The sequence below is a fragment of the Quercus lobata genome, chromosome 5, assembly GCF_001633185.2.
Source record: "Quercus lobata isolate SW786 chromosome 5, ValleyOak3.0 Primary Assembly, whole genome shotgun sequence".
Classification (NCBI taxonomy): Eukaryota; Viridiplantae; Streptophyta; class Magnoliopsida; order Fagales; family Fagaceae; genus Quercus; species Quercus lobata.
The window spans coordinates 42,934,822-42,946,970 of NC_044908.1; the positions used below are offsets into that span (position 1 = coordinate 42,934,822).

Genomic DNA, 12,149 nt, shown 5'->3' on the forward strand with positions numbered 1-12,149 from the left:
GGGTCCTTGTGTTTTCATTGATTTGACTCAGATTCAAACGCAGGTGATGATGTGACGCACTATGAATGGCAAACTAAAATAACATTACTGGATTCTGCAAACCATTATACTTCCTCTGTCTTATTTTTTTTTGTCTTCTATTTTATTTTAAAATATTTTAAAATATTATTTTATTTTTAAAAATAAAAGTCATTAATTTACTAATATTCCTATTATACCTTTATTAATTTTCTAATTCAATTATTTGATAAATTTTTTTAAGGTTAGTTATGAAAACTTATATATTTTTAAAAGATAAATAAGACAATAAATTATGTTCTCTTAAAAAATTTGACTTTTCAAACTGGATAAAAAAAAGTAGGACGAAAGAAGTATTTAAGAATGCTTGTAGGCTACATTTATTGTTTGAATAATCCAGAAGAAGTCGTGCTGCTCAAGCTAATGGAATGTGAAAATAGTAAAATACCATTATGTATATATATATATATATAAACATCACGTCAACATGTTGGAATATATTAATATTTATTATCAACGTGGACCATTGGATGGATCTTATTAAAGACATTACAAAAATTTATGGACCGATCAATTTATTAATGCATTAATTATGTTGCGTGAATTCCTTGGATTGTTGTGTGAATTCAAAGGTCTTAAAGATCAATCATAGAATCGGTCTATAAAATTTTCAAAATGTCTCATAAATATAGGAAGTAGAATATCTAACCAAAGATTTAGACGCACTTCTGTATATAAAATTATATATTTAATTGTATACAATTCTAATTTACAACTAATTAGTATCATATTGTATTCACCAAAAATTATCAAAGCAATAAAAAATATGAGTAATTGTTACATATATAACATTACCCTTATAACTTTTCACAGTTTTAAATTAATAAGTTGTTATTCTTTATCATATAATCGCATTACTTTTTGATAGAAGATAGAAATTTTACTATAATTTAATCTAAATGTATACATGTATGAAGTTATTTTTTGGAGACTTGAATCTCAGCTCTTGCCCCTTACATCCTACAAGTACTTATACTTGTAGAATGTCCATCGTACCAAGAGTGTATGGTGGTATATGATCGCATTACTGATATCATTGGTACCACTTTATTGTCTTATATTAATAATTTATCATTTGTTGCAAAAAAAATTTTAGAAAAAAAATGCTTCTAGACTTATTGGAAATAATAATGCTAAAGATACAACAAATTCTACAATATGTTGAGATGACATATTAATTTTAATTAATGCAATATCACTTTTACATGATCGATCAACGTTAATATCACTTTTATCATATATTAATTATAACATATCACCCCAGTGATTATAAAAAATATTGTGAAATTGATTGTAATAAAATTATTTTATCGTAAAATGTTCGATAAAAAATTGGAAAATTCTAAAGGTACTATAATATTTACTTCATAAGCCTTAAAAACTAATATGATAATGAATATGATTGATAGATTTCAATCACTTTATAAATGAATATTTAAATTTTTTTTTATAATCGAGTGATACATTAATTTGTAAGTTTTATGTAATAAAGTTTATAATAGTATCCTAATATTATTCTAAGAATTGTGTTTACTACACACACTTTGTTTCACACAAAGTTACACGTAAAAAATTAATTGAAATCGTGAGCTGTGTTTGGTTCGTGTAAAAACATTTCTGGAAAATATTCCATTTTCCGGAAATGCTATTTTCCGGAAAGGAAAATGTTTACATGTGTTTGGTTGCATTTCAAAAAAAATTTCAAAAAATATTTTCTGGTGTTTGGTTGTGTTCTTGAAAATACTATAGAAAACACATTTTCTACTTGTTGCTCACATTTTCTCGGTTGCCAAACGAATATATAATCCCATTTCTCAATTGATAAACACCGAAACAAAACCCAACCAAAAAAAAATTCATCAAATCCGGTCAAATTCATCAAAACCCAACCATTTCTCAATTGCGATTTGAAGTCGAAGTCGAACGGCGAAGTCGAAGGGCTCTGGGTTCACCGGCGAAGTCGAAGGTTGCGATCTGGGTGTGATTCGAAGTCGAAGTCGAACGGTGAAGTCGAAGGGTGCGAAGTCGAAGGGCTCTAGGTTCGTCGGCGAAGTGGGCTCTGGGTTGCAATCTGGACTCTGGGTTCGATCTCTCTCTTGGTTTGCCAGCGAAGTCGAACGGCCTCGCAAGATCGACTGGTGCATGCGATCGGCATGGACTGGAACTCGGGGTTCACCGACGATCGTCGAACTGGACTGGAGCTCGGGGGCCTCTTCTCTCTCTCTCTCTCTCCGAAATTCATTTGAAGTGAAAATAGAAACAGAAATTCATTTCCATGGTCAAAGCCTATTTTTTTCGGTTAACTGAAATTGATTTTTGGAAAATTCTATTTTCCGGACCAACCAAACACCCGCATTTTCGAAAAAGCATTTCCGAAAATGATTTTCACCCAAAACAAACACACCCTTAAAAGTGAAAAACTTGATTTAAATTAATTTTCATGTGTAACAAAGAATGTGATTTATCTTTTTTCCCTCACTCTAAAAGTTTTTTATTCTTACGGGTGCATGAGATAACATGTGGAAAGTGACGTCATGTGATGAGGTTTCTTTGCCAAGCATAAATGAAAAAAAATTCCTGTAGTATGTTGCACTGTAACAGTTGATAAAGTTCTACTGTAGACTCCCACCAGAAACACACACACAGATACAGACACAGAGAGAGAGAGATGTGATTCCTTGCTTGGCATGAGAAGTCTACGTGAAGAAAGGGATTAGTAAGAATATACAGGTTGGTGTAATATGCCTTGTTATTTTCATATTTGTTGGTTTGTACGTATATGTCTAAATTTACTAAGAAGAAGAAAAACAAAAAAAAGTGCGTAGAAGAACTAAATTCCTTTCCTGATATCAAGAAGGAGGAGGCCAAGGAAAACGTGTTTTAAAAAGTGACAACATTGTTTTACTACTACTACTTCTTTTTTTAATAAATTATTTTGTTTCTTTTTTGGGTTTTTGTTTTTTTTTTTTTTTTTTTTTTTTTTTTTTTTTTTCAAGTTTCTTTAATTTCTCTATGTCGGTGTGTTGGTAGCTCGAGTGATCTCTATACTCTGTACTCTGAAGAAGTGGAAGAAACCAGAGGGAAAATCGAGTTTTGGGATGGGCATGAGAGCAAAAACAAAGAGATGACATGGTGCAATGATTCAGACGATTATAGGGCTCTTCAGATAATCACGGCAACTTCTAAAGAAAATACAAATGTTCTCAACCCACCCAAAACCGATGATATCAGGAATACCATAACATGCCCATCATGTGGCCAGGACATAGAGTTCCAAGATCAGGTTCATATTTTTATAATTTTGTACTTTTTTTTTTTTTTTTTTTTTTGTGGTCAGCATATATTTCTGTTTGTCCTCTTGTTGTTCCTTAGATTTTTTTTCTAAATTTTATTAGTATTTTTTTTATTTAATTTGTATTATTGTTGTTTACGTTTCTTTTTCTATTCTTTTTTTATTTTTTTTAAATTTATGTGACTTATATAGGCCGGAATTCATGATTTGCCGGGGCTACCAGCAGGGGTGAAGTTTGATCCGACAGACCATGAGATTCTTGAACATTTAGAGGCAAAGATTCTGTCTGATACGCGAAAGCTTCATCCTTATCTTATTGATGAATTCATCCCAACACTTGAGGGAGAGAATGGAATTTGCTATACTCATCCAGAAAAACTACCAAGTGATTCTTACCCTAATTAATTAGCATATATATGTTTCTTTCATCTCTTAAATTCTATGATTTTGGGACAATAAATATTTACAAGGCACGAGGTTACACTATTTATTGTTAATTCTAGTAATGACAATAAGGCTAATAGTGAAATGAGTTAAGGAGGAAAGACACCTACTTGAGAATGATTGTCAACATTTTCTTTTACGAGATGGGCAAAATTTATAGGAAAAGATTTTAAATTTGGGTGCCGTGGAGCAAAATACTAGGCACACACACAAACTACTGCCCTAAAAATTATATTTACGGATTCTATCTCTATATTTGGAATAATGCGAATATGAAAACCTTATCTGTTGGAGGGTACGTCTCCATTCACAGACATCATTTTTTGAAAGAAACGTAAAAACTAAATTCATGCACAAGGGTTTGCTGTCCTCTCTTAACCAACTCATTTTAGTATTTTTTAAGTAAAAGCTTAAGTAAAACATCATGTTGCACTTCTACTCTATCTCTCTCTTTTCTTTTTCTTTATTTATTTATTTATATTTTGATTGGCACTTCTACTCTCTTCAAGATGCCCACTCATATCATAAAATCTCAAATAGCACCACTTATATAATGGTTTTCGAGCAGTAAGAATCTTCTCTATTTAAATGTGAAGAGTCTAGTTCATAGTTCAAATTTTATTTCTTACATCTCACTGTGCGTATGTTATTATTTTTTTAAGAATTTAAATGACTTGAAATTAAATATGTTTTTAAAATTTATAATATGTAGTCTCTCCACTCCAATGTAACCTCAATCATTAATTTCTTCCCAATCTACTAGTTGTCATAATTAAAAAGTAACTAATTACATTATTGTGCATTTTTAAGAATAGCTTCATGTCTTACCGAAAAAGAAAAAAACAGAATAGCTTCATGAATGACAAAAGAATTAAAATCAAAAAGAGCTACCATGCAATGGCACCAAAGAAATCTTTCATGAAAAGGCACAATTTTAGTATCTTAGGGCACAAATTTACATTTTAACTGCAAGACAAAGAAGAAGAAGCAGCAGAAGAAAGCCTAGTGCTTTATAGAGTAAGCAAGAGAGATAAAAGCATTAGTTCACTTGATTTCGAACAAGTTACCTCTTTGAAGAAGGAACGCACGTGCACACACAAGTGTGTTTTTTCATTTAACATGTATTTAAATTATTAATACATATAAATATATATATATATATATATTTTACATTTTATTAACATCTCCAACCTCTCTCTCATGATTGTATTTCTCTTTTATTTCATTTCTATCACATTAATGTCAAAGCCACTTCATTAGGAATGGAAAAATAGCTTCAACCAGCCTTGCACCTAGCCTACCCTGCTCCCCCCATGCACATGCAAGTTTTACCAAACACATCGAAGTGGGGACGACGGCTTTGACCCAACCTTGCTTTGCCCCATTGCCCTCCCTAACCAAGCCTTAGTCCCAAATTGTTTTAGGCCAACAATGAATTCTCAACATATTAGTTAAAATTCAATAAAGTGTTTTTTTTTCTTTTTTTGGTCATGCTCGGTACAAGTCACTATTGGAAAAAACATATTCTTGTTAGAGAAATAGAATTACAACTCTTTGATTTGTAAGTTTCTAGACTTAAATATTATCAACCTTTTTCTAGTAAAGAGACACCTTTAGAATATGCTTAATTTCATATATTTTATTTATAGTGAATTTCAAACTTTATAAATATATAAAAAAAATAAATAAAATAAATAAATAAAAAAGTTTATGGTAGGAGATACGCCTTATCCAACGTACTAGATCAAAGCTTGACCCGTAGTATGTTGATGGTATAGCATAAAATTTTGTTACTTTAAATTGATGCCACGAGTTTTCTTTTTAGTTTTATTTCTGGATTTGGTCAATTTAAATAGTAACTTGACTAACTTTACGATGTATGGCATCTTCTTTTTTGTAATTACAAGTAATTCTAAATGCTGATTGCCCAAGTACTCTCTTATTATCTTATCAATTAATCAATGTAACTTTATTCACAATTGTACAACCCGTTTTGTATGCATATTTTGGTCATGCAGGAGTAAGCAAAGACGGCCAAATCCGGCACTTCTTCCATCGACCTTCAAAGGCATACACGACTGGGACTAGGAAACGAAGAAAGGTCCACACTGATGAAGATGGGAGCGAGACGAGATGGCACAAAACAGGCAAGACAAGGCCAGTCTTTGTTGGTGGGGCAGTGTAGGGGTACAAAAAGATCTTGGTTCTCTACACCAACTATGGCAGGCAAAGAAAGCCTGAGAAAACAAACTGGGTGATGCACCAATACCATCTTGGAAACAATGAAGAAGAGAAAGATGGAGAATTAGTGGTTTCAAAGGTTTTCTACCAGACACAACCTAGACAATGTGGTTCAAGTATTAAGGATTCATTGAATAACCAAAGCGTGCAGGATAATAGTCCTAATGAGATTCCTATACCTAAAAACCCTACAGCTCTTTTGGAGTATTACAACACTCCTTTTATTAACCATGACTAGGGCTATGACTAGGGCAGGAGGGATGGCCATACCCATTGGGTAATGGATATCCAACCCTACCCAATTTAAATATTCCGGGTAATACCCATATCCTACCCAATTAAGTTCTACCCATGAGGAACTGGGTATTACTCGGAATATTTGAATCGGGTAGGGTATGGATATTATCCAAACCCGACCCATGTTAAAAAAAAATATAAAAAAACCCTAAACCTCTCTCACCATCACTCACATTCTCTCTGCCTCTTTGCCTCTCCTCATCGTCTCTCCTCACCACTTTGTATTGTGGTAAGGCTCTGTCTCTCACATATACACACATTTATTTGTTTTGGCATTGATTTTGTGCTTGATTCTTGTTCCTCGTTCATCGTCTCTGGTCTTTCTACCACTTTCTTTCCTCAGGTAAACGACATTCTTTTTCCCTCTTTTGCTAGTTTGGTTTATTGTTCTTTGCTTGTTGTTTACTTGTGTTGTCTTGTTGAATTTATCATTTGGGTGTGTGTTAGATTTTGGTTTTAGAGTTTGAATTCAGCTGGCCATGTGTTGAATTTAGTTTTTGATTGAATTTTATCAACTGGATATGTGTTAGATTTGGTTTTTGATTGTATTAAGGTGTTTGGTTCTATATAGGGATATGTCTATTTATAGAGAGGAGTGAATCAGTGATGCCCCAATTTGATTGATTGTGTGATGTGTGTGGGTGTGTGATGAGTCCCACATCGGGTATTTACTGTGTAGATCTAGACTTTATTAACAACTACAAGGAGTTTCAATTGTGACTAGTCCTTTTGAGGTATAGTGTAGATGTGGCTAGCGCTTTTTCTTGGGTCGTTACATATTATAATACCCAGAAAAAAAAAAAATTTAAAAGAAGGTGTATTTAAGTAAATTTGTTTATGGGGTCAATTGTTATAATTAACATTGCTAAGGGGTTTTTTAGAATATAAGGTTGAAACCCTAGTTATATATAGTCTAATTTTTTAAGTCAACGTAGAATGGCAGAAATAATTTGAGAGAGGAGACTACTCAAAAGATTGAAGTAAAAAAGGATTGACTACATTCTTGAGGTAAGAGCTTAAGAATTTCTTTCTTATCAAATCTAAGTTTTATTTAGAATTAGAGTTTTTTTTTTTTTTTTTATGTGAGTATTTTGGTCAAGAAGTGAAATTATTTAAATATCCAATTAATTTTTCGATCTGAACCGAAGAAGGGATTAAATTATATTCTTGATGTCTATACTGTTTCGATAATAGATTTTCTTTTCCTACAGCCACTTTTGCACTAAGTAAAGATGGATCTGCAGAAAATTAGGCATGGTCATGGTGGTCTGGTTTTGCATACCTTTTGCCTTAAAAAGTTGTACTTTTGGTGAATAGGGAAGTCGATGCAGCAGCTGTGAGTGTGTCAGTAGAGATGAAGGCTAAAACAGGAAACAAAGCAGCGTTCAACTTTTTATTATTATTATATTTTGTTTATTGGTTTTGGTAGGGGTGAATGGGAAGTCAATGAAGGTTGACCAGTCATAAATTATAGTGAAAGAAAGAAAAGGAAACGAAACACAGGAACACACTACTTGAGGATGGCCCACATGCCTACATAGTAATAGGAGTTATGGTCTTATCTCTAGGACATTAGTTGTGGTAGAAAAAAATAATAATATGTGTATAAAGAAAAATATTATGATTAGGTGGAATTTGGTGTCAGATAAGTGGATAGATTTTGGATATTTTTAGTAGTCTCTCTTTTTGGGTACCGTTATAAATCTTTCTTAAATTATTTGATTGTTGAGTGAAAATATTTGAAAATTGTTTTAGGTGATATCCAAAAATTTTAGAAGAATTGTTATGAAAAAGTTATTTTGGAATAGCCTTTGGAGGTAAGTAACCTTATTCTAATTGGTTTTATTGTGCGTATTTTAACTACTGAAAATTGTTTACAGATGTTACAATTTTATTTCTATTGTATTACTGATTTCAAGTAGAGAATTATCACAAATATATCTGATTACTGAATATATGATATATCCTATTTAATTGTTTTTAGCTATACTGATTCAAAGTAAAGAATAAGGAATTTTCACAAATACATATGAGCATTGAATATAAGAATTATTTTATCTAATTGTTTTTTTTTTTTTAGCTATATTGATTTAAAGTAAAGAATATAGAAATATCACAAATATATTTGAATATTGAATATATGATTTTATATATATATGTACTTGAAGAAGATATATTTTTGTTAGAAACTATGATTTTATATATATAATTATGGACAATCTGACTATGAATTGATTCTGATACCCAGCCAATGGGGGTTATTCATTGGTAATCTGATACCCAAACCAATGAGGGTCATTCATTGGTACTCTGATACCCAAACCAATAGAGGTTATTCATTGGTACTCTGATACCCAGCCAATGGGGGTTATTCATTGGTACTCTGATGCCTAGTCACAGGGATATAGCGTGACTATAGTCGTAAGATTGTAAAGAATATGAATTACATTTAAATATCTGACTATTTTGAGTCCTTAAAACTACATATGTGATTTTGGAAATGTTCGAGTATTTGGTCTATTTTGAGTCATTAAAACTACTTATGTGTTTTGGAACCTATTGTCAGTTATAGCTTTTGATATATGGAAAACTAACTATTTTCTAAACCATTTATGATATATTTGTAAGATTAAAATATGTGACCTATGTGCAACTTATTATTTTAAGGCTATGAAATTTCTTCAGTTTTTTTGAAAACACATAGTATATTATAACTTTTGAAAACACATATTATATCTAATACTTTACAGATCTATTGCTTGATAGAACTTTTTTAGGACTTTGGTTACTTATTGAGTTGTCAACTCATCCCCTTTTTCCCCTTCAGTTTCAGATTGTGAAGAATACCAAGTTTTGAGAGTTTTGACGTTGTGTTATGAGCAGGAAAAGAAGCTTAGTGATTTTGGGATTGATTGGTCTTCTAATAGTTGTATATTTATTGGTCAATTGGCATTATGTTCATGAGGTTTGGATTTTGTTTCTATTAAATTATTGGAGATCTATTCATAAAGAAATTGTTGAGGTACTTTGGATTTATTTGATTTTAATTTTTGAGGATAAATTTTAGTTGTTGAGAAAGCCTTGCACACTTGTAGGTTGCTTACTTTATAAGTATGCGGCGGTTGTCACATGCCTATCTTTATAGTTGGGTTCGGGGCGTGACAGAATCTGTCTAAGTTTTTTCACAAACAGAGCATGTAAGACTTGGTAATTCTTCAAGCATTCTCAATTCCTTGTTTAATGGTTGAGCCTTTCTTTAAAAACTAATAGTCTGTATTCTGTACAAATTTGAAATGCAGTACAACTCTGATGTTGAGTCTTGACAAATTTATTTAACAATTGTGAATAGGTTTCTAATATTGACAAATTTATGTAAAATCTGTACTAGGCATTTCACAAGGCAGCACTAACTTAATTTGCTTAATATCATTCAAAACATAATTGAATATTTATATGTAGAAGGTTTCAATCCATTTTGTGAATATAATGTTGATTTGTCTTCACTAAATGGAGAATATTTTATTCTGGAGCTCGATATGATTTAACAATTTAATGAAACAATTTTTTGTACTCAATCTTATTGACCTCATCTTATCTATCTTGCATTCTCTCTTTCTCTCTCTCTTTGCAATTGCCTACATGTCTACCACATACTCTACCTCAACCCCAGCCCTAAGGCCTCCAACTAGCATGACATCAGAATCACAATCGTTGTTTGGAGAGGAAGTTAAGTACGTTTTGGTTGAGAATCCACAACAACAAGGAACTAAAAGAAGAACAACTTCAGACGTATGGAATCATTTTAAGAAAGAGAATATTGATGGGAAAGTTAAGGCCTAATGCAACTACTGTGGAAGACTTATGGCTAGAGCAAGTACATCAGGGATGACTCATTTAAAACTACACATAGCAAAAAATTGTCCAAGTGCTCGGAGGGAAGCAAGTCCTCCGAGGGAAGGAACGGATATTAGGAAGCAAGTTCTTATCAAACAACACAATAGGATAAGAAGTAAAAGGATCTCAAGCCCTAGTGTTTTTAATGAAGAGGATCAGAAGGCTTCGAGGAGGGACCTTGCTCGAATGGTCATTTTGCATGAGTACTATCTTGCAATTGTTGATCATGTTGGGTTTTGGGATTTTGTTGGTGGTCTTCGGCCAAATTTTAAAATAGTAGGAAGAAACACATTGAAGTGAGATATCAAAAAAATTTATAATGAAAAGAAGCAGAAGACTGTGGTAGAAATTGACAAGAATGCAAGTAAAGTTGCAATCTCAATGGACTTGTGGACTGCAAACAACAGTAAGAGGTCATTCATGGTAATCACAGCGCACTACATAAGTGACTCTTGGACTTTGGAAAGCCGAGTTAGAAGATATTTTTTAAGTTTGTTGGTTGTCTTCAATGGTAATCCAAGTAGTGGGCTTTTAAGTTTGAACCTAAGTATTATATTATATGTGTGATGGTCACTGGACCCCCACACCCAACCTACATAAATCTAAAGAAACTGATTTTAATTGGATTGGTACTTATCTCTGTAGTGATTTTCTATTACGTGTGTTGTCAATCATGTATGTCCATGGAACTTAGAAGCTAACTAGAACAAAAGAATGGGATTTGGATTCAAGGCATTTTAAATCAATTGTTTTCATTGCTATGCTTTCAATAAAATTGTATGATCTCAAATTATGATTTGACCACCTCAAGATTCTCTTTAATCTTCTTCTATATATGCAACCATGACCAATTTAAGAAGTGGATAATAGTGGTGCTATGAAATTTAGTCTTGTTACTGTTATCGTAAAATAAGTTTCATTATTTTTAAGTATGGTTCCAGTTTCTTTTTAGTTTGCTGATTGATCTATTTAGGTGTTGTAGCTTTTAGCTATTGGTGTTTTGTTGTTTGTATAGTTTGCTTATATCTTATATGTTTGATTAAAGGAAATGTATTTCTACTTTTAGTTTGCAGCTTTTTTCTTTCTTTCGTTAACCATATTTATGTTCATTTTTTTTTTAGGTTTATTCATATGCCATCTCCACATGATAAGTATTCTTTTTCTAAAATCCTTTTGGAGTGTCTTTTTGATTGGAAGCTTGATTTGAAGTTATCTGCCATAACTGTAGATAATGCTAGCAACAATGATGGCATGATGAAACTTATTTCGGATAAGCTTCAAACTAGTTCACTTATTTTAGGTGGAAAATTGTTGCATGTGCGTTGTGCTTCACATATTCTGAATTTGGTTGTTCTAAAGGGTTTGAATGTAGTTGGTGATAGTATTGAGAAGGTTCGAAGTAGTGTATATTTTTGGACACAATAGCCAAAAAGAACATAAATTTTTGAAAAAATATCTCGCCAATCACATATTGCAAGTACTAAGGAACTAGTACTTGCTTGTAGGACTCGTTGGAACTCTACATATTTGATGCTTTCAACTGCCTTGATTTATAAAAATGTCCTTCCCCATTTACTGTGTTGTGAGCCTCAGTATCAATCTGCTCTAACTGATAGGGATTGAGAGGTAGCACAAATTGTTTGTGAGAAGTTTGGTTACTTTCATAAAGTTACCGAGTTGTTTTCTGGTACTGCCTACCCTACGGATAATCATTATTTTTCTTCGGTCTTCTAGGTGAAGATGGAAATAAATCAATGGCTTTCAAGTGAAGATGAGTTGGTTAAGAAAATGGCAGCAAAAATGTAAGCTAAGTTTGATAAATATTGGAGTGACGTTAATGAAATCATGAGTTTGGCTATTCTTTTAGATCCAAGATATATATTGATGTTATTGACATTTTATT

The 12,149-nt window shown here is 32.1% G+C and overlaps 2 protein-coding genes across 2 annotated transcripts; both read left to right on the forward strand.

The window, feature by feature from the left end:
- The first annotated feature begins 3,108 nt into the window (after positions 1–3,108).
- Positions 3,109–3,903, forward strand: LOC115992920 (NAC domain-containing protein 73-like). Its single transcript, XM_031117169.1, has 2 exons — positions 3,109–3,361; positions 3,563–3,903. Exons 1-2 carry the CDS (start codon positions 3,203–3,205, stop codon positions 3,773–3,775), a joined length of 372 nt encoding a protein of 123 aa, XP_030973029.1. The 5' UTR covers positions 3,109–3,202; the 3' UTR covers positions 3,776–3,903.
- A 1,786-nt stretch (positions 3,904–5,689) lies between these two features.
- LOC115990507 (NAC domain-containing protein 73-like) lies at positions 5,690–6,293 on the forward strand. The gene is made up of 3 exons (XM_031114335.1): positions 5,690–5,720; positions 5,833–5,995; positions 6,041–6,293. The coding sequence occupies exons 1-3, from the start codon at positions 5,690–5,692 to the stop codon at positions 6,291–6,293; spliced, it is 447 nt and encodes a 148-aa protein (XP_030970195.1).
- Positions 6,294–12,149: the final 5,856 nt, after the last annotated feature.

Excerpts from the sequence above, each read along its gene's own strand:
- LOC115992920 (XM_031117169.1), top strand. The coding sequence starts at position 3,203 with ATGACATGGTGCAATGATTCAGACGATTATAGGGCTCTTCAGATAATC. Across the intron at positions 3,362-3,562 it reads ACATAGAGTTCCAAGATCAG|GCCGGAATTCATGATTTGCC; the intron begins GTTCATATTTTT and ends TGACTTATATAG.
- LOC115990507 (XM_031114335.1), top strand. The coding sequence starts at position 5,690 with ATGTATGGCATCTTCTTTTTTGTAATTACAA. Across the intron at positions 5,721-5,832 it reads CTTCTTTTTTGTAATTACAA|GAGTAAGCAAAGACGGCCAA; the intron begins GTAATTCTAAAT and ends TTGGTCATGCAG. Across the intron at positions 5,996-6,040 it reads GTCTTTGTTGGTGGGGCAGT|GCAAAGAAAGCCTGAGAAAA; the intron begins GTAGGGGTACAA and ends CAACTATGGCAG.